Below are 22,853 nucleotides of genomic sequence, written 5' to 3'. Positions count from 1 at the left end.
CCTTTTGGAGTAGAGTGCATCTGAGAGTGTGTCATTAGCTAACCATACTGAAGAGTCATGAACACCATCAGGAAGGATTAACCAAGCCTGTTTTCTTAAAGTGTGTGCTCTGTAAATACACTGATCTTTGGCTGTTTCTCTAAATTTCAAGTTAAAATAGTTTCAAATCATACTTAACATCCCCAAAGATTCGGATGTAATTGAAAGTAGTACTAGTTGTGGTTACACATAGCTCAGTGAAGACTTCAGTTAGCAGGTTTAAACAAGCCATTTCATCCAACACAGAATTTCATTAATTTCTGAAAGCCAAATCAGTATTTCAAGGGGAAACAACAACTGGAGAAGTTAAAAGAAAAAGGGGGGTGGTGGTGGCACCAAAGCATTTGATTTAGAGAAACAAAGATGAAGAATCTAATTACATGTTACAGAAGACAGGCAAAAGCAACTATGAAATAAGCAAAATTTATCACAAGTTCAGTTGTCCTTCGATATACTTAGATTTCATAGAGTGGTAATACAAATAAATACAAAGGGAAAACATCTGGATTTCATCCTTGACCTAATTTAAAAATTAGAGATGCTAGGTTCACATATAAATGTTTTAAGATTTTTAGTGCTTAAATCATCAGATTTACGAAAAAAATACCATCTAAATAGTTCAGATCCTTTTCTAAATAACTGCTACATGATGAAAGTCTCACTGTTCAAATGCTTTCTCTACTATCAATTCCAGTAGTGACAGTGTTGTGACTGGAATTAAGAATCAAAAAGATTAAAAGACAAAAGATAGCTATCTACTCTCCTGGGGTTTGAGAAGGCAATACTTCTAGAGAGTTCTCTGAGGTACTTACTTAATCTCTGCTCCATGTACTCGACAATAAAAACTTTGGGTTTAGATGAAGAAGAAGAGAATCTAAACACTCAACAACCAAAAAAGGGTATTATATTTCTATTATGTTAGGTAATTCTACATCAAACAGTGATGAATTTTCTAGTTACTATTAATGATGAAAGAAGTCATTTCCCCCAGGAAGGTGGGTCCCTGGTGTGCTGGCTGACTACACAGCTCTGTAAAAGGAAAACAGAATAGTAGAGGTCCTTATTGGAATGTGTCCTATGGATTCAACTATGGGAGTAGGTAATGTTCAAAATGACACCAAAGGTTTTATAGTCTGGTATCAATTTATGGTAGGATCTGTTAGAAATGCAAGGGAAAAACCCTATTTTAAATTTCTTTAGCATCCAAATTAAGCCAGGAAAATGTAATTAAGAATACTGTTCAATAAATATGCTTATTAAATAACTTAGAGGGGTCTCTTCCTTTTACTTGCAAAGGACAATCAACTTGATCTTAAGCTTATTTGCTCAAAGTATGCCTTCCCCCAAATTTAAAAGGTACTATGAGTTCCATAAGCTATGCTACAGTCAGAAATTTATCTTTTTTTTTTTTTTTAAACACAGGTTAGAGAAGGTAGGTAAACAGAACATTTGTGCTGGCTTTCATCAACAGCTTAAACTTAAGGAGCATTTTAACCAGCGGAACACTTACAGCTTAGCAAGAGGTTTAAAAATTACTATAGCAAATAAGTCTCGAAGTCATCAAAATACGGATGCCTTAATGTCATCAGTATTTTTTTCTTACTGAGAGAAGTTGTTGCTCAGGATAGAAAAAATAGTAGCTATGCAATCAAGAGATGTCAAGTTTCCAATTCACAGTATGTTAAATAGACTTGCTGTGACAGATGAAATGCTTCATCACTTCAAGAGCTACAAACAGCCCAACTCTAAATTCATGACCTAAACATATTTTATCCAGTTTAAGAAATCTGAGATACGTTTTTGAAGAAGGGGCAGAGGTGTCTACTTATTCATTAATACAGAAATAGCCATATATATTCCATGAATATAATTAACATTTTTCTTGCTTCTGACACCTATTACAAAGAGCTATGAGTCCAGTTCTTTATATACTTCAAAATCTTCCCCATGTACAAAATTCTGCACATACTCTAATGAAAGCAGAAATATTTTCTGAAAAAAGAAATAACCATGTACATTTATTTACAAGTCTTAATATAGCAAAATCAAAATGAAAACTGAGAACACTGCTCATTTTTCTAATTGCATTTGACATACAAAATGGAGTTTCTTCAGAAAAAAGATTTGTATGAAATTTACCTTACCTTATGATTTATGCTCTAAGAGTACATTTTATAAAAATCAGCAACCAGGCTTCTTTTATGTTTAAATGAAATCAACATAAGTATAATGAGTAACTTTCTTTTATGTAGTAGCAAAGAGGGTCAATAATCCTTTCAAGAAAGAGACTATTTCATTTCCTCCCAACTTGGATTCACCGTAAACACGATCCACAAATGATATTGGAACCTGGTTAAAAAAACACACATTAAGTCAGTCTTCAAAAATATTAAAAAGGAAGTTAGCAAGCATACACCAATGCAGTACAAACACGCTCTGTCTTATGATAGCCCTTCAAGTAAGTTCAGAAGTTATGTGTTATATATAGTTAAGCTGTTATAGCAACTGTACGTCCAAATCTTTAAACATTTTGTTACCTAAAAAAAGGTCAAATGAACCAAATCTAAAACCATCTGAAAAGCAAAGATCCTGAATATTAAGCTGTCTTTTCAACCAAAATTTCAAGAAAAAAATTTATACTCCAAAGTAAAAGCCTTTCACTACATTTTTTCAGTAGTCCATTCAATTTATCTGTTACTATGTTTTAGTGTTAAATTAAAAATCCTGACACTTTCATGGAGACATGGCATTCTAATTATTTTCTTGCTATGAGTAGGAACATTAGTGTTAAAGGAGGAGAGCCGTTCCTAAGAGCTCAACAGCTAGCTGTATATATTACTGACCACCTCCCGCCCCCATTAACTCCTGTCCTCTTCATGGAAAATGGCAAACGGATTCATCATTAGAGTGGTTCTTGGCTATGGAAAGAGGAAAAGGAGCAAACACACTCATCCCACAGTGCTGAGTGGTCAGAAGAAAGGGCAAGATGCAGAACCTACCAGTAACTTTTAATTCTTTAAAAGGGAATGATGCCTTCTATTAATGTTTTAAATCCTGGTGGGGTCAACATAGTGAATTTTTACCCTTCAGTGCATGGACGTTCCAAACAACTAGAAGCCTCCCACATTTATTTAGTAGTTGTGCAAGTTAAACTTTTTATTATAGTCTAAACCTACTGTTTCCTTAGAAGGGATACGGCATTCTATTTACCAGCAGTTTGCCTACCTCGCCGATAGTATAATTCAACTGTCTTGCCCGAACAATCATCTCCATCTGGAACACATAGCCTTTAGAAACACATTTTTCTATTAATTTCTGTAGAACTTCTTTTCGGTATAACCTGTGAGAAAGTAAAATACATAAGAACACCTAGATAAATACACTTGCTACATGTATCCTTTATGAAAGTCCATTGGTATTTATAAAACCTACAACTTTTCAATAGCTCTTTGCATGCAGAAAAACTGTCACAGCTTATGATTAGGATACACTTGTCCTGAGCGGAATGGTCATGCAATCTTCGGTAAATAATTTAGAATAATTTTGAAAATGAATTCTTAGTATCTTTTAGGGAATTATTTCCTTACCATACTACCACAAATTATAAAAATAGGATAAAGTGAGTCATCTGAAGTAGAACCACCATTTTAAGCTTTTAAATTTTGAAGTTGAATGAAGAGAAGCCATTCCAAATATTCCAACAATCGAGATGACAGACGATGACAAGTAGATGACAAGAGCAAACCCAGTAATTAACAAGTGTTTCCTCATAAATGTCTGAGCAGCTTCTATTTCCCAAGATGTACTAAATAAATTCCCTGAGATAAACACAGTGCCCTTAGGGGACTTAACAGGGAGCTCCTGAAAAAAGTGACTGGGTTCATCCAGAGGACTTCCCAGCTCCTGTCTCTTACACTTTGTGAATCTGATGTGCTCCACATTTGGCCTGTGCATCTGCCCACTGCAGGTCTCTGTGACCTCAATTGGTGATAGCTGTATCCTACCAGGACCGCCTCAATCCTGCAATGCCTAGATTCCTATCTTAACTTTGTGTGTCAATTCTGACAAAGGACCAAAGAATTAACATTATTTAATGGAAAAAAGCAAATGCCAAGTAATACATGGTCATACAATACAGTTCATCTTCTATAGCAAGACTAAAATTAAAAATATCACCCACCAAAACAAACAAAAATTACCCTTCCCCCAACCTGGAAGAAGGCTTTGTTCTAATTAAACGATAATTTTTTTAAAATTAAAAATACAGAGAGCAAGGTAACTGCAAACACCCTAACCATTAACTATTTTAAGCTTTTCTGTGGACAGAGCAACAATATTCATGTGAATTGCCGAAAGTTGCCGGAAGAAGTGCTGTTCTTTGGAGCCTATCACCAAGGATAGCAATGTTCTGAATAAGAAGTGGATTAAGAAGCCACCTGAGCCCCCTAAGGCCCCCACTAGGGGCTGAGCACCAATGTGAATATTAACAAGCACACTAACCTAAGCCCTACCTTTGATGCTCCTTAGAAAGTACATTTCCCTTAAGAAGATGCTCAGGCCTCAGGGCACGTGGGTGGCTCAGTGGGTTAAAGCCTCTGCCTTCAGCTCAGGTCATGATCCCAGGGTCCTGGGATCATGCCCCGCATTGGGCTCTCTTCTCAGTGGGGAGCCTGCTCCCCCCCCCCCACCTCTCTGCCAGCCTCTTTGCCTATTTGTGAACTCTGTCAAATAAATAAATAAAATCTTAAAAAAAAAAAAAAAAAAAAGAAGAAGAAGATGATGCTCAGCCTTCATTAGCAATTTCTTAAAGATTTTACTTATTTATTTATCAGAGAGAGAGCACAAGCAGGCAGAGTGGCAGCCAGAGGCAGAGGGAAAAGCAGGTTCCCCACTGAGCAAGGAGCCCGAGGTAGACTCAATCCCAGGACTCCAGGATCATGATCTGAGCCTAAGGTAGTGGCTTAATCGACTGAACCACACAGGTGTCCCTCATTAACAACTTTTAAGGAATTTCAGTCTATCTTTGTATGCTCTGGCACAAAAATGTGGTAGAAATTAAAAGCATTTCTTAAAAATAAGTCACTGTATGCTAAGAAATTCAGATAAGAAGTTGTTAATAACAGAAAATATATAATTACAGTTTTCACTGTACCTGAAACTTCCTGTTAAATCCGATGCTCCTGGTCTGAGCAAAATCTGAGTTATAAAATTGGCCCCGCGGCTGTTTAAATAAAACAATTAGATTTTCTTTATATATTTTCTAAACAACAGAAACACAACCAGGGTCAGAGTGCTAAAACCATTATACTAATTTCAGAAATGCAACACTGTTTTATAAACACATCAATTTTTATAGAAATTTTAGTTAGTAAAGGATGCGATATTCTCATTTTTGAGGAAATGGGGACTTTTATTCTCTGAATGTGACACTTAGAGAGGACCTATAAAACAATCATTCTTCTAAACTTTAAGATAAGAAAGATAATGGATTTTTAATTCAATTTGTATATTTGCTACCAGTCCTCATTTAGAATTATGACCATTTCTCAGAAAGCAAAAGGAATCAGGGATTTGGAGTTTCCTTTTCAGATTCTAATAAGCACAAGGGATCATGGGTTTCAATCAGGCAATAGGTCAGTCTGCATAATAATGGCACTTTTATTAAAAAGAAGGTATGCAAGTAGGCAAGAGTTTTGGTTTTTGGCAATCTCTGGAAATTGAACAAAATGTTCATTTTGAAACTGTTTTCTTTCTACTTGGGCCGCTATAACTAAATACCACAGACTGCGTGGCTTAAATGAATTTATTTCTCCCAGTTCTGAAGGCTGGGAAGCCCAAGATCAAGGTGCAGCAGACATGGTTCCTGGTGAGAACCCCCTTCTTGGCGTACAGAGGGCTGCCTTCCTGCTGTGTGCTCTCACAGAAGAGGCAACAAAAGCCAAGCCCTCAGGTCTCTTCTGGAAAGGGCACTAATTCCACTATGAGTGCCCCATGGTCACTAAATTTAATTACCTCCCAAAGGCCCCACCTCCAAATACCAACAATTTGAGGGTAAAGTATTTTAACAAATAAATTTTAGCAGAGACATCCTGGCCCTAACAATGACAAGGTATGCGCTTCAAACAAAACTAAGTATCAGTTTCAAGCTATTACTAATACCAATGATTAACATTTCAAAAAGATCTGAAGTGCCCTTGGAAAAAAGTGACTTTTGTATTACAGCTATTTTAGTGAGCTCCGACTGAGGGAAAAAAAAAAGTTTTCTGAGGCAGTCTGGAAAGAACAGTTTCTCTCCAAAGCCAAGGTAACTACCAAGGCCCTCCCTAGGAAAGATTATTTTTACACAGATAACATGGTTAGGGCTGTAGCTGGGATAATAGCTTACAAAAACATTTTCCCAATAACAAAATTCTAGGGCATAGTTTACCTCTCAGAATGGGTTTAATCAAAGGAAAGTGAGCGTGTATGTATGTATATATGTGTATGTATACATACACATTTGTACCTCCAATCAGTGAATGTATCTCTAAATTGGGGTTTTTAAATTAAAATGCAGTAAGAGTCAGATGGGCTTGGATTAAAATTCTAGTTCATACAAATGAGTCCATGGGCAAGTGATTACATAATCTTTCTCAGGAGTATATATTTCAGTCAGTGCAGACATTAACAACTAATGACAAACACACCTCAATACAACTTGGGACTCCTTAATTTTAAAGTGGGAGCTGTGATGACCAAATTCAGAGGGCCTGAGAGATTACTCACTCGTTGTTCTCAACACTGGCTGCACAATAGAATCCTCTGGAGAGCCTGTGAAAAATACTGATGGTTCTGCCTCACCCGTGGAGATCCATTTGCATGGTCTACAGTGTGTGTGTGCACAAGAAAGGGAAAATGACACGGAAGAGTAGTGTACGATTTTCTCTCCACGTGATTCCAGTATTTGGCAGGATTAAAAAAACCACTGTTTTATCCAATCCCTTCATTTCACTGAACATTGAGGCTCTTACAGGTCTTAAATGACTTTCAAAACCAAGGTTCCACAGTTAAGAGGCAGAACTGTGATTAACTTAACAAAATCTTCAGTAGGAATGAAAAGGGTCATAAAAAACACTAATGTTAGTAAATATTAGTAAAGGCATACCTTTACATCTATAGGGGTATGCTGTCATATATTAAGCAAGAAGCTACATAGATCCCTTATAGATTTCATCTTCTCAACCACCACAAAAAGGTGAAAGAGATTAAATAAGGTCAGAAATTCTTTGTGAGTCTTCCAATCAAAAAGTAAGATACTCCTTCCCTATCCTTTGATTATGGACCCTCTCTCTTTTGTGTGTGTGTGTATACAAGACTACTCAGTCCCCAAATACAGATGAATAGTTCACTTAGAAGCTGAAGGTACAGAATCAATTTTGCTGAATTAGACCATTTCTAACAAAGGTTCAAAAGCTTATGCTGATTTTTCCTTAGTGACAAATATTCAAAATAAAATACTTTAATCATAGGAAAATTGGGACACAAGGAGCTATCTGGGAATATATATTGAAGTTAACAATCCGATCCCAGAAATCCCAAGGCAGCATGGGGAGTAATCCAAATACCCGTCACAAGCACACTCCTAGTAGGTACAATGAAGACTACAGAAAGCGCAGCCCGCGTCTGTACCTGATTATTTTTCTTTTCAAATCCCAGCCGTATACACCTCCATTTCCTTTGTAGCGAGTTCCAGAGACAATGTCAAAATTACCCTCCTTCTGCTTCCTGAAGAAATAAATACATTAGCTGTCAATTAGAAAAAGTTATCGAGCATTCAATATTTATTTTCACGAGCTACACAAAATAAGCTTTTAAGATTTGCACAGGAAAAACTGCCAAGAAAACAGATGAACTATACCACTGAAAAATCCTTCAATGTAAGAAGACCTGATATTTTTCCTTTATTAATTTCTAAAACTAAAAAACAGCAGTACTTGCTGATGGTACCATGTGAAACCATCCTAAAATGTAATCCCCCTCCATTCTGTTCTTGGCCCTATTAATAAGTAAACAGTGTTACAACAGCCTGGTAGCCCTCCAGACCGTTCTCTTTGCAGAAAAATACAAACAAAGCCCCAGGGATTTTGGTTGCTTTAACAAAATTAGAAACCAAAAAAGTATATTCTGCAACTTGCTTTTTGTCAGTTAATGATATACATAATGGAATCATGGACATCCCTGGAGGTCAACAGAGAATTTCCCCATTTTTTCTAATAGCTGCAAAAATTTCCCATGGAACACTGGACCTGTATACTTGTATGGTTGTTTTCATGGTGGGTCTCCCAACCCCCAACACCACAACCACAATGAACAGTGTGACAACGTTCTTATAAACGTACATCCTGGTGCTTATACAACCCAAAGTGGAATATAAGAGAATTGCTAAAACAAAGCTTACAAGTATTTTGAACAGTTATCAACAGAAATTACTTTCCAAGAAGGTTGTAGCAACTCACACTTCTCCAGCAGTATTGGGGTGTGTCCACTTCCCACCATCTTATCCGTGTTAGATGTGTTGCTCTATTTAAGTTTGTAATTATGACAAAATAATGGATAATAAAATACTGCCACAATTATTTCACTTCATGTTTCCCTGCCAACACCCCAGGGTATCTTCCCTCGGGCTTCATAGCCATTGGTGTTTCCTCTACATAGGGCTTGTTTCTAGCTTTCACCCATTTTTCTATTCCCCTGGTTCCATTTCCTTCTCAGGTCAAAGGGGCTCTTGGGAATTAGATATATAAGCAGAAAGGTATCTCTGAGGCGACCTTATGCAGAGATCAAAGGATGAGAATAGCTAGCTATTAAGGAGCAGGGAAAGAGCATTTTAGGCAAAGAACACAGTGCTCCGTGTGACACAGAAATGGAAGGAGCATGCCTGCCGCAGAGGGGGTGGAGAGGAGGGGCACAAGATGAGCTCAGAAAGGGACGCAGGGGCCAGATCACGTAGCTGTTTGAGGGGCAAGGAAAAGTTTCTTTTTAAAGTTTCTCTTTAATGAGAACTCACTGAAGTAATCGAAACAGGAGAGTAACATTATCTAATTCTGTTTTAGTATATTTAGCTTACACTGAAAACAGTTTCCAAATTCTTATTCTGAGAGGTTTCATGTTGTCTTGGATTCTTTTTTCTTAAGGTTTTATTAATTTATTTGACAGAGAGAGAGAGAGAGAGAGAGGGCGCTCAAGAAAGAGTAAGCATCAGCAAGGGGAGGGGCAGAGGGAGAGGGAGAAGCAGACTCCATGCCAAAGAGTAAGGAGCCTGATACGGGACTCGATCCCAGGACCCTGGGATCATGACCTGAGCTGAAGGCACACACTTAACAACTGAGCCATCAGGTGCCCTTAGATTTTCTAAGAATACAACCATACTGCCTGCAAATAAATACCACTTTGTATCCTTACTTAATATTCATACTAAATTCTTATTCTTAACATCACTTAAAATGTCCACATATAATGACAGCTGGCATGCCTGCCTCAATGCGTTTATTAATGATTCAGCATTTCACCATTTAGTAAGATGTCTGTCTTAGGATTGGATTGTCTTTATGAAGTTTAAATGGTTTCTTTTTATTTCTGTTTTCAAGTTTTATTAGAAGTGGCTAGTACAGTTTATCAAATACCTTTAAGCACCTACAGACTTAATCATGCTGCTTTCTTTGCTAACATGATAAATTATATGGATGATTTCCTGATGATGAACCATTCTGGCATTCTTGGAATAAACCCTACTTGTTCATGGTGTTTTACCCTTATGATGCAGGGCTTAATTCCATTAACATTTAAGTCACCTTCCATCTTTTCCTGTGGTCTGGGAGAATTTAGAGTCCCTAAAATACATCATTTAGCCAGGAATCTATAGCCATGAGGCTCAGATTTGTATGTTGGTTTCATTTCTGACAGCAAACTTAACATAGCATGTGCATTTTTAATTAGTAAAAAATGAAAATAAGTCAAATATTAAAGTAAGATAAATGATTTGAATCACAATTCTTTCAAATATTTAAAAATACCTACCTAATGAATTCAGGAATAAATTTTGGCTGAAATTTAGAAAAAATAAACATTAAGTCAGTAAAATAGGCTTAGACTACCATGAATAGCCAAAGAAAGAAACATACCACTTACATGGTGTGAGAGATCAGCATCCATAATAATGATGTAGTTTCCTGTGGCATGTTTCATTCCATGAATATATGCAGTTCCTGAAAATGAAAATATATCCACTAAAGAAAGCCATCAGAAATGCTTACATATACATGTGAAATTAAGCACCTGAAAAGCATAAATCAGTCCCTTAAAGGTGATACTAAACTATAATTAAATCCTATTTACTCTCAGTCAAAGCATCTCTCCATTCCATTCTTCCATCTGCCACTTCACCTTAGTCCCAGGCACCACCTTCTGAAGCTCAGCTCTCTACCTAAAAGCGTTTCCCTGCTTCTGCTCCTCCCATCACTCCTGGCCCATTTCCACAAAAGCTATCCCGAGTGTAGTCTCCACTGTAAGCTGAGTACACTAGAGGGATCTGGTATTTGGGGTCAAAGACACAGCCAACAATTACTTAGCTCCCTTCATGCCTAAAAGTCCCCCAGGACCTGACAGGTAAGGGTAAGTGGGGATTTGGGGAGTCCCACATTCCCTAGTTCCAAACCCCCACAGTATCTTATTAGCAATGGTGAACTTGTGAAGATCACAGCTTTTTCGATTTCCACAGACACGTAGGGAATTCCTGACTGCTTTCGTGGCAGTTTCCATTATTTCAATCTCAAAGAACCTCTGGGTTCAGATACTCAGAACACTTGATGATGTCAGAGAAATGGTCTTCAAGATAGCAGCAAATAGTCACATTTTTAAGAACTGTGCTTCCTCCATGCTCTCCCAATTTTTCAGTAAAATTATACTACTTCTTAATCTAAGCAACTGTAACCAGCCCAGAAATAAAGGTACTGAGATACTCATTTCAGAATGATTAAGTTCATCTAAGATTTTAAAGACTAGAAAAGTTTTCCTTTTTAAAAATAGTTACTTTTTACTACTTATGAAGAAATGTTCAAAGATTTATAGCTAATACAGCATGCTGGTCCAAAACATTTACTCTCAGATCCCTTCTCTGGCCCTGCTCTACCCTGTTCTACATTGCATGGAACTATATAGTTCCCACGTACTCTCCTCAACTGGTGGTCAGATAGCTTCGGGAGGCAGGAGGGATAGTTTCCAGGAGAGAGAAAAGGAAAACTCGGTGTCCCCCCTCCTACTCTGCCTCCCAGCACTGACTGGGTATCTATCCTCTATGGCTCTAGCTCCTGCCTCGTATCCCCTACTTCATCCTTCCAGCCCCTTCTAAATAGCCTGGGTTCCTAGGCTCCAAAAACACCATCTGCTCCTACTCTTGCTCCATTCTAGGGGTGGTAGCAACCTCTTGCCACTACCAGCTTGAGTGGCCTCACTGTTCCATTCCATCTGGCCTCTTAGCATTCCTTCACCTGTGTAACCAGATTCTTAGTATTAAATTCCCTACACTGAAAGGCTGACAGTGGTTTCTGTTTTCCCAAGTGGACCCTGACTGATACGTGCAACTCAAGTTAAACCATATACGCATCATTAAGATCATTAAAAACCATCAGAGGTCACTGTATTTTGGCCTTCTTCCAAATCTGGAAAATACACACTGGGTAAGCTTACCAAGGCGAGAAGCAAGTATGAGGGTCGAGAGGTTCTACTTACCCAGGCCCAACTTTTTCTCCCGTGGTCTTAGAAGCTGCAAGAATAAGAAACAGCATTTTAACACAAATACTAAAAATAATCTAATAAAAATTCTTTTTTAGGTGTCTACTTCTTTTAACAAAAATATAGCTGCATTTATTAGAACTTAAAGCAGAGTATGTTTAACATTTTTTTGCCATGATACAAAAGTATTTAGTAACAAATCAAATAGCTTAGTAAGTTGGAAAAACAGTATTCTTTTAAACCCAACTCTGCAGGTCAAATTTTAAGCATTTTTTTTCCTGGTGCTATTCACCAGAAAACAGTAGGTAAACAATGTTATGTCTATTACTTTATAATTTTGAACAACAGCTGTTGATTCCTTCTCCTAAGAAAACCGAGGATTTAACTCACTTATCCTATACCTTCATGTATTTGATAGCCTTATCTGTTTTCTCAATCCCTTTTGTGACTTTATTATTTATTTATGTTCTTGATCCACCCCCACCCCTCTGCTTTTTATTTTTTTCAGTCACAAAAATAATACAGGCTTATGGTTACAAGTCAGACAATATGTGGTCATACATTAGTTAAGGCATTCAGGTTAGCTGCAGGTATGTGCCATTACAATTATTGCTACAATAAAGATACTTGTACATATATCCTTTTGTAGGGGTCCTGTCATTTCTGTAATTAGCATCCCAAAAGTTGAATCACAGTGGCTGAAAAGGTATGCATGCTTCTTTATCTGGATTCCTTGTCTGATTTTAAATGCTGATAGCACTCCATCAACTTATCCTGACTTTATGCTTGGAAGACCTCATTACATTCTCTACTGGCCCAATGATATGATTTTAGGGTTACAGGCCTAACAATAAGATTTTTTTTTCTCTTACTTTTCGTCGATCATTTAGTCTTTCTATCCTTTTTTTCCCCTTCATATATAACCTTGACTTCAGGTTCAGCTTTTTATCTTTTGTCTGGAAATTTCTGAAGAAAGTAGAATGCCAAGATTTTGATTCTAAGTTTCTGAGGTATGGGACTCACATGAACTCACTACCAAGCCTATCTACACCCCTTCTACATTTTCCAGTGTAAATCTCTTAAAGTATTTTCAGTTTAATTCAACCAGGATAGACATTTTTTTTTTTAAACTACATGTGAACTCCTGTAGGTCTTGGGGAGGAACAAAGATAAAATGCATTCCTGCTCAATGAGCTCTTATATAGAAGAAAACTAGACATTTAATCAATCATGTATACTAATTATAATTCACTGGACAAAATCAAACAAGATATATCAGGTTTTATTTTTGTCACTGATGATTACTGACAAAACACTGACCTGGTATCTGCTCTAAAAAACAAGTTCACCTTAGATTTTCTAGAATCCTGTTTCAGTTTGAAAAATCTTTTTTTCTGAAGTTTTTAAAAATATAAACCATGCTGCATGATAAAGTACTATGGTACAGTTAAAAGAATGAGATAATTTAGCAATAAAAGATCTCTTGGCTACTGTTAAAAATCAACAGAATGATACAGGGAGATTGCATTTATGTTGAAACACAAAGAATGCCACATTGCCTAGTTTGACAAATACAGACACATACACAGGCATGCACAAAGATCTGAAGCAAGCCACACCAAGCTGCCAGACTGGGATGTCCCCTAGAAAAGGAACTTGGAGGGGGACCACAAAGGCAACGTCAGTTTTATCAGCAACTTTTTCACTGAAATGCAAGGCTCACCTTTTTTTTCCATTTTATTTTTTTTATTTTTGGCCATTTACAGTTGTGAATTTATGTTTTTGTAAGAGATTTTATTTATTTGAGAAAGAACAAGAGAAAACCCAAGTGGCAGCAGGAGGGCGGGGAGAGAAGCAGATCCCCTCCGAGTGGGGAGCCCAATGTGAGATCTTTCCCAGGACCCTGAGGCTATGACCCGAGCTGAAAGCAGATGCTTAACCAACTGAGCCACCCAGGAGTCCTGAGAATTATGTTTTCGTACATTTGATTAGGGTACTGATCTTTTTGTTTTTGTTTTTTTTTAAAAGATTTTATTTATCAGAGAGAGAAAAAGAATGTACAAGCAGGGGGAGCAACAGAGGGAGGGGGAAAAGCAGGCTCCCTACTGAGCAGGGAGCGAGAGACAGGGCTCAACCCCAGGTCCCTGGGGTCATAACTGAGCTGAAGGCAGATGCTTAACCAACTGAGCCACCCAGGTGCCCCAGGGTACTAATCTTTTTGTTAGAGGTAGTATTTTGGTACTTAGGGATAAATGATATTCTTAAAGTCGTCAAATCTTTCAATCCTACAGTTATATTAGATGTTTTTAAAAATTGATGAACATGCATTACATTTTATTGAAAGAACAAGCTGTAAAAAGACTAACCGATGAAATAACATAGGTGACTTAAACTAATCTCTAGTTGGAGGCTGAAACAGACGGCATACATCAAACATAACAGAAGCACTCAACACGGAAAGGCTGAAGCCCCATCTCCTATCCCTCTGCCCTATAAGCATAGTTAATAGCTCAGGGTACGTGCCTCCAATTGTTCTTCAGCCCCACCTCCGCTGTTAGCTGTGTAACCTTGGAAAGTGCCTTAAACTCTCGTTTCCTCAGAGTTTAAAGAAAAAAAACTTCCTTCATTTTTTTGAAACATTCATTTCAGCCACTTTGAAAGACTAGCAAACAAAGCATCTGTGAATATTTCCAGATATTGTAAAATAACTTCAGTAATAATTTGTCTCCATTTTCTATCCCAACAAACCACACATATCACTTCAGAGCAAGTAAGCGCTATCCAAGGCATGGCCTGATATTGTCTGGGCTGGGGAGACGGGCAATTTTCTATTTTAAATGATTTAAAGGTCATAAACTAATGAAGGAACAGGGAACTTCCCAGGTAATATAGGAAAATCTAACAGTGAATGTAATTTTTTTCCTCATTATTTTGAATTTTATTGGGTTGGTGGGAAAAATGGAACTTCTTGAGGGCCACGTAGTTTTAGAATTTGAAAAGGTCAATTTAATAGACTTATTCTAATATCAATTGATTATACCTCAAGGTTGAATCAAGTTCTATGACAAAGGTATTCAAAATATTGTCAGGTTGATATTCCCAGATTAAATAACAACACATAATTCAGAGTAGTCTATACAGTAACAAATGTGATTCAGTGCCTTGGCTCACCTCTTTAAGAAAAAGTGGGGAGCTGCTGGCCAAAAAAAATGAACCTGACATCATCAGAAGTCAATGCTAGAAGGTTGGAAATCTGTCAATTTTTAATCTCCTCCTGTGTATCACAAGATATTTAGAGAACTGGAGACGTGACAGACATTTGAGTTGCCCATGTGTGATATGGAAGGAATTACTAGCACAGAAAACATTTACCATGCGTGTAAGAATAACACATGTCCCTTAAACTCTTCTATTGACCACCATCTACTCCAACTGAATAGAAATTATTTCATTATCAGGATTAATGAAGAATGTGGGTGCCTGGTAAAATTTTTTTTTTCCTTAATGCTTAATTACCTTTTCTTAAAATGCAAGTATCAATAAAGCTTCTCCAAGAGACTTTTTTTATGTCTATATTGATGATTCTCTTTTGGGAGAAGAGGACAATTTTGCCCACAAGGGCTCATCTGATGATATTTTGGTTGTCACCCTGGGGAGAGGGGCTGCAAATGGCATCTAGTGGGTAAGAGTCCAGGGATGATGCTAAATGTCCTCTAACATACAGGACACTGCCCCCACCCCTGCACCAACCAACCCCAACCCCCCACCGCAAAGAATTACTAGGTCCCAAATGTTAATGGTGCCAAGACTGAGAAATTCTTGTCTATACATATTAAAAAATACCCAATGCCTAGAATGTGTATTTTTTTTTTTTTTTTGAGATTTTATTTATTTATTTGACAGAGATCACAAGTAGGCAGAGAAGCAGGCAGAGAGAGAGGCAAGCAGGCTATCTGCCGAGCAGAGAGCCCGATGCAGGGCTCGATCCCAGGACCCTGGGATCATGAACTGAGCCAAAGGCAGAGGCTTTAACCCACTGAGCCACCCAGGCGGCCCTAGAATGTGTTTTCTAATTAAATCTGGATTTAACTGCATGCTTTTGGCCCAAGATTTATCTAAAGTTGAGCTCACAAGTATTTTCAAACATTTACAAAATAAACCATTATAAAAATAAACCAGTGATGAAAAATAAAAATTATAAAGCCATTATAAAATGAATTCTACATCTGAATTACTCCAGTAGAAAAATAACACCCTTCAAAGTACAGTGGGAAAATCTAAAATATAAGTCTCCAAGTCAATCTCCTCCCATAAGACCACTTTACAGGTAAAACAAAAGATGCTAAGTGCTCTGAAAAATAAAAAGATGCCAAATTTCCATGAAAACAATCGCCCACCCAACTATAAGCTTTTATACTTGCAAAAAAGGAAGCCGAAAGATCAAAACATATATTACTAATTGCAATCTAGTTCCATAATATTCCTTGTCAATTCAGGAGCATGCTTTAATTTTGCCCTTCAAGAGAACTTATCTGCAGGGTAAGTTGTAAAAACAGAGTTTATCCAAAGGCCAACTATTAACTTTTTAACAATTATTTTTCTTTTTTTAAGATCTTATTTATTTGAGAGAGAGAGAGAGAGTGCATAAGCAGGGGGAGCAGCAGGCAGAGGAAGAGGGAGAAGCAGGCTTCCCATTGAGCAAGGAGGCTGATTCAGAGCTTGATCCCAGGACCCTGGGATCATGACCTGAGCCAAAGGCTTAACCAACTGAGTCACCCAGGTACCCCTTGCTGTACAATTACTACTGATCCAACGTATCAAAGGCATGTATAATCTCAAGCACAGTGAAAATGCATCTGAATATCAAGTGTGTAAGATGCTTTTTATCATTTCAGTTTCTAGAAAAATTGACTGAATTTAACATCTGTCATTTCTCATTCTTTTCGCTAAACAACCATCAGTGATATGACAGAAAAATGTTCACATGACTTACAATCTTGTCTGACCCATAGATCTTCTCCAACTGTTCAGCAATGTCCCTTGTTCCATCTGGGCTTCCATCATCTATGATTATAATTTCATAATTGATTCCACTAAAATAAAAAATAAAATGAAAGTTTGTATTGTTTGGAAACAGTATTGTCTAAATAAAAAAAAATTTAAATTACTAATTCCTCACCAAACAAGTGGAAATTTATTGTCACATTAATCACTAAAGGAAACCTCAATTACCAAATGAAATAAATGTCATTTAGTACTTCACCTACAAACTCAGCATGTTGCCGAAAAATGCTATAATAAAGTCCTGAGATGTTAAAAAAAAATTATCACACAGAAAACGTACTCTTCAATTTAAAAAAAAAATCACAGCAATTCTGTATTCTATATGATAGGATATCATGAAATTTTACTTACCAACTTTGGAAATGGAATTGTAGGACCTTAATATCAAAACTTGGTTACAAAAGATTTCAAAAGTACATTTAAAAGATATCTCAGGTTGACTGAGTTGCTGAGTGAATATTCTTTTAAATTTAATTCCAAATGGGTTTAAATGACATAAGGAACAAGTATGAATTCATTCTATCCGTTAAAAAACTCTCTTTAAAATGGCAAAATAATCCCTTACACCACTATTTCAAAGGGTTGTACCCATTACTTCACACTATTAAATACATAAATCACGGATAATTACATAAAAGATTTCAATGTGCTTCAAAGTGAACATCTTTCTATTGGCTCTCCATTAATTTCATGTTACTGCTCTAGTGTAAAAATAAGCCAACACAATACTTGGTTGTACATGTTATCACTATGTTTTCCCCCACCTCATTTTTTTTTTTTTTAGATTTTATTTATTTATTTGACAGAGAGAAATCACAAGTAGGCAGAGAGGCAGGCAGAGAGAGAGAGAGGAGGAAGCAGGCTCCCTGCTGAGCAGAGAGCCCGATGCGGGACTCGATCCCAGGACCCTGAGATCATGACCTGAGCCAAAGGCAGCAGCTTAACCACTGAGCCACCCAGGCGCCCTCCCCCACCTCATTTTAGATTTTTTTTTTTTTTAAATAATATTTTGGGGAAACTTAATTGGAAAGTAAAGGAAAGCACAGCAAAACTCCCCTATAACACTGTTTCTTCTTTGCCTATACTAAAAACACATATAAGGAAAAACACATTCCGTTGTAAAAGGATTAAAAAAGTCAGCCCCGGCAAACTAGGAAGAAAGCTAACCTCAGCCTATCTGTTAAGAGGAAATACTAGACTTCAGCTTCCCACAGTGCTTTAATTTTGGCAACTGCTTTACAAGCCAAAATATGTAAGATGTTGATTCTAGCTGATACACTGAGAAAGATATACTTCAAAAACAAATGAAGTTATTCATTAGCAAATTATACTTCAATGTGCCCAGAACACCCGAGGGTAAGGTAGTTTAAAGGAATCCGGCTAAGCTGCCTTTAATTCAACTATGCCTGAAAAGAAAATCGTTGATCCCTTCTTGAAACGTCCCTTGGATTAAAGCAAAAAAATATATGAGACTCAGAAGACAAACTAAACAAGATCGACCATATGACAATTTCTCTCATGGGGAAAGTGCTTACAGAAACCAAAATAAGATAACTAAAAGAGGAAAAAGAAATAAATTTTTTAAAAAAATGTGAGGAGCCACACACATGATGATAGCTATGACAGTCAAAGAATGATAGTCAGAACAGCAATGTTTTTCACCAATTAGCATTTCCAAAAATGTAAGTTTAATAAAACCCGGGGTTGGCTTTGGTCAGGAAACAAGCACTCGCGATAATGTCAGTCCTAAGGTGGTACTATATATATGTTTATCCTGCCACCCCCCAGCATTTTGGTAATAACTGTCATTTTTAAGCACATCTGTTGACCCAGCAATTCCACCCTACAGACTTTATCCCCAGCACACTAGTACAAGTACGAGCGTGTCTGTTGCAACATTCTTCCAAAGGCGTATTCACTATGCGTCCAGCACTCTTTTAAATCGTGCAAAACATGGGGTGAACAAAGTCTGTTTTCATCTGTAAAGCGAAAGTCAGAAAAGAAAAACGAAAAAAAGCTCCAGAAATAATCTGCGTTCACTGGGATGACACGGCTCGTTAAATTATGAGTCATATGGAATATTATCGAATTAAAAAGGATAATTTTCTAAGTTGGTATGTGTGGATCTGGAAAGATCTTCAGAGATCTATACACGATCCCATTGGTATAACCCTAAAACAAGTAACTTCGTACTAACACCAAGATATCCCGAAATCTTAAAAAAAATATCGTGTAACACTTCCAAACTCAAAACTCGAAAAGCCCTAGTTTCTAACAATCACATCAAACATCCACTAGTGACCAACGAAGGTGCCCGGCCCAGCAGCAGCTCTCTAACCCACAGAGATCAAACCTCATGCTTACATAAGCCCTCAGCACGGGGGCGGGAGTGAGCGTGCTCATTGAGACTCCCGGCTCCTGCCGCATCCTGACCATCTCGAAGTAGGAGTGAGGTCAAGCTTTCAACCTCGCTCCAAGTGAAAGAGAGCCCAACCCTACTTAAAAAAAAAAAAAAAAAAAAAAAAGACAGCCGTGGGCGGGGGGAAGGGGGGGGGAAGAGGTGGTGGGGGTGTACAATTAAGAGAATGTCTCACAGAACCCAAGGGCAGGAATGAAAACCCAAGACACGGAGAGAATCCCAGAAGTAGCCGCTTCTGCTTTCTCCAAGGGTGGCCCTCTCCCCAAGTCTTGCCTCAAGAGCCCAAGGAAGGCGACGCAGGGCCGCCTCGCGCAGCCAACCGCCGACACCCAGGCCGGCGAAGCCAGCTCATCTCATTCCTCAGGGAGGGCGGCCGGACACGCTACCTCTCGGAGAAGCTTTTCACCAGCAGCCATACGATGAGCGGTAGGTTCTCGCGCTCGTTGTAGGTGGGCAAAAGCACTGAATACTTGTCCTGTCCCCGGGCGCGCCCCTCCGACTCCCGCCGAGACCTACGAGGACTAGCGCTCGCTTCCTCGGAGGCCATGGCGGAACTGCGCGAGACGCCGGAAACGGAATGACGTCAACGCGCCTCGAGAAGGGGACGGGTCGGACCGTACCAAATTCGGGAAGGGGGGGGACAGGCTCTGTGGTTGGGTTCTAGTTCTCTTAAGGCTATCTTCGTGGTGCCTAGAAATATCCAGGAACTATGACTCCTTAAAGTTGAATATGAGGGTTTCTCCAGGAAGTGTATGTCTACTTATCACTTTTTCCCATGCTCCGTAAAAATTTTTTAGTTTCTTCCAGTCGCTAGGGGACGCTAAGCCGGAAAAGGAAACGCCTTTTAAGACAACTTCCGAGAGTGGCGCGATGGGGTCCAGCGAGGAGGTGCTCGCCTTGCAGGCTGAAGTTGCCCGGCGGGAGGAAGAGCTGAGTTCTCTGAAGCAGAGGCTGGCGGCGGCTCTTTTGGCGGAGCAGGAACCAGAGCGGCTGGTTCCGGTGTCGCCCCTGCCGCCGAAGGCCGCCCTGTCTCGGGATGAGATTTTGCGTTATAGCCGGCAGCTAGTGCTGCCTGAGCTGGGCGTGCACGGACAGCTGCGCTTGGCCACCGCGTCCGTGCTCATCGTGGGCTGCGGTGGGCTCGGCTGCCCGCTGGCGCAGTACCTGGCGGCGGCCGGCGTGGGCCGCCTTGGCCTTGTGGACTACGACGTAGTGGAAGCGAGCAATTTGGCCCGCCAGGTGCTGCATGGCGAGGCCTTGGCCGGGCAAGCCAAGGTCTTCTCGGCCGCCGCCTCGCTGCGCCGCCTCAATTCTGCGGTGGAGTGCGTGCCCTACGCTCAGGCGCTTACGGCAGCCACCGCGCTGGACTTAATCCGCCGCTATGACGTGGTGGCCGACTGCTCTGACAACGTGCCCACTCGCTACCTGGTTAATGACGCGTGTGTGCTAGCCGGCCGACCTCTCGTGTCGGCCAGCGCCCTGCGCTTTGAAGGCCAAATCACAGTGTACCACTATGACGGCGGGCCTTGCTATCGCTGCATATTCCCCCAACCACCTCCAGCGGAGACGGTGACCAGCTGCGCGGATGGCGGGGTGCTCGGTGTCGTAACCGGGGTCCTGGGCTGTTTGCAGGCGTTGGAAGTGTTGAAGATCGTAGCAGGTCTGGGTCCGTCTTACAGTCGCAGCTTGTTGATCTTTGATGCCCTCCGAGGACAGTTTCGTTGTATTCGGCTTCGGAACCGCAGGCCTGATTGTGCAGCTTGCGGCGAGCGGCCCACTGTGACAGACCTGGAGGACTACGAAGCCTTCTGTGGCTCCTCAGCCACTGAGAAGTGCCGCTCTCTGCACTTGCTGAGCCCAGAGGAGCGAGTTTCGGTCACCGACTATAAGCGCCTTCTGGATTCAGGCTCCCCCCACCTGTTGCTGGACGTCAGGCCTCAAGTGGAGGTGGACATCTGTCGTTTGCCTCATGCCTTACACATCCCTTTGAAACATTTGGAACGGAGGGATGCCGAGAGCTTAGAACTCCTAGGAGAAGCAATCCGGGAAGGGAAGCAGGGCACACAGGAAGGGGCGGCTTTCCCAGTTTATGTGATTTGCAAACTGGGCAATGACTCCCAGAAAGCCGTGAAGGTCCTGCAGTCCTTGACAGCGGTTCAGGAGTTAGAATCTTCAACCATTCAGGATGTTGTAGGGGGCCTCATGGCCTGGGCTGCCAAAATCGATGGAACATTTCCGCAGTACTGAGGTGGATGGGAGATCCTGACCTGAGGCAGATGTGGACTGCCATAGTACCCAAAAGATACATTTATTTGCGGTTTTTCCAGGAATGTATGGGAGAGACTGGGATTGTCCCAAAACTGACTACATTGGACCCCTTTTTGTAAGGGGCTTTTTTGTTGTAATGCATTGGATGCTTTTCTTATTAATGGGTTGTAATACTGTTTCTGAGAACTGTCTTGTGTTTCCAGCACTTGGAAGATGCCTTGAACATGTGAATTACAGTGTTAAGTGACAGGATTCTGTGTTTTGACTGATCATTTCTCTGTTCTGCTTTTTTCCCACCTCCCCCAATCAAAAAATACTTTAAATTGTCTATTCTAATGCTTGGAAAGCTGTAGTAAACTTAGTCTCCCTGAATTGATCACAGATGATATACTTGAGGTCAATTTATTGTTTGCCAAGACATTGTTTGGGTCTTCAATTTCAAATGATAGAATATGTTCCACAGAAATGTTTAAAATGTAAATTATTTTAATTATCTGGGAAAGGGTCATTCTGTTGAATATTTGAATTAATATCAAAGTGAGATATTTAGTAAGATAAAGGAAACCACCTTTGTAGTCTGTCAGTTTCTCTTATAAATTGCTGATTTTAAAAAATTGCAGTTTTGTACACACTGTGTACTGTGGTTTGGCTTGCTTTGGAATCTTCAAGCCCAGGTCCCAAACTTCTGCCCTCTCCTGCCCTTTATTCCTTACCCAATGTGTTATTATTATTTTTTTTTCCTTGCTCTACTGGCCAAGTATACCAAATACAGCATTGAATTAAAGTGGCATAGTGAGCATTGTTATTTCCTTCACAATCTCAGGTGAAAAACTGACTATTTGACCAATATGACTTGTTGTTGCTTTACAGTAGCTATTACCTTTTATCAGATTAAAGAAAATTTCCTTCCTTTTATAATTTGCTAAGTTTTCGTTGAATTCATTTGATGAATGCTTTTGCATTATCATGTGCTGCTTTTTTCTCTTTGGTAATGCAGTGGGTGACATTGATTCTCTTTGGTGGCAACACACACACACAGACACACAATTTCCCCTCTCAGTAATTACCAAGTGTCCAATATAGTATTGTCAACCACATGCACATGGTGTACAACAGATTCCAGAATCCCGTGTCCTGCATGGCTGAAACTTGACACCCACCAAACCACTCCCCATTTCTCCCCTTCAGTTTGCCTCTTCTATTTTGATTTAATCTATTTTACTCCCATATTTTTGAGTAGTACAAAATGTAGGTGTTTTTATGTTTATGGATTAGACAACGTTTTCATGAAATG

General features: G+C 39.4%; 2 protein-coding genes across 2 annotated transcripts; one reads left to right on the top strand and one right to left on the bottom strand.

The window, feature by feature from the left end:
- Window positions 1-446: 446 nt before the first annotated feature.
- DPM1 (dolichyl-phosphate mannosyltransferase subunit 1, catalytic) lies at window positions 447-19,875 on the bottom strand. Its single transcript, XM_059132823.1, has 9 exons — window positions 19,678-19,875; window positions 16,802-16,901; window positions 11,806-11,839; window positions 10,207-10,283; window positions 10,096-10,121; window positions 7,708-7,803; window positions 5,192-5,260; window positions 3,265-3,379; window positions 447-2,388 (listed from the first exon to the last, which is right to left on the bottom strand). Exons 1-9 carry the CDS (start codon window positions 19,836-19,838, stop codon window positions 2,284-2,286), a joined length of 783 nt encoding a protein of 260 aa, XP_058988806.1. The 5' UTR covers window positions 19,839-19,875; the 3' UTR covers window positions 447-2,283.
- A 248-nt stretch (window positions 19,876-20,123) lies between these two features.
- On the top strand, window positions 20,124-22,142 carry MOCS3 (molybdenum cofactor synthesis 3). Its single transcript, XM_059132822.1, has one exon. It carries the CDS (start codon window positions 20,162-20,164, stop codon window positions 21,536-21,538), a length of 1,377 nt encoding a protein of 458 aa, XP_058988805.1. The 5' UTR covers window positions 20,124-20,161; the 3' UTR covers window positions 21,539-22,142.
- The last annotated feature ends 711 nt before the right edge of the window (window positions 22,143-22,853 follow it).

The sequence above is a fragment of the Mustela lutreola genome, chromosome 9 (genome assembly GCF_030435805.1).
Source record: "Mustela lutreola isolate mMusLut2 chromosome 9, mMusLut2.pri, whole genome shotgun sequence".
NCBI classification, from domain to species: domain Eukaryota; kingdom Metazoa; phylum Chordata; class Mammalia; order Carnivora; family Mustelidae; genus Mustela; species Mustela lutreola.
This window is presented reverse-complemented; position numbering and strand designations above follow the sequence as displayed.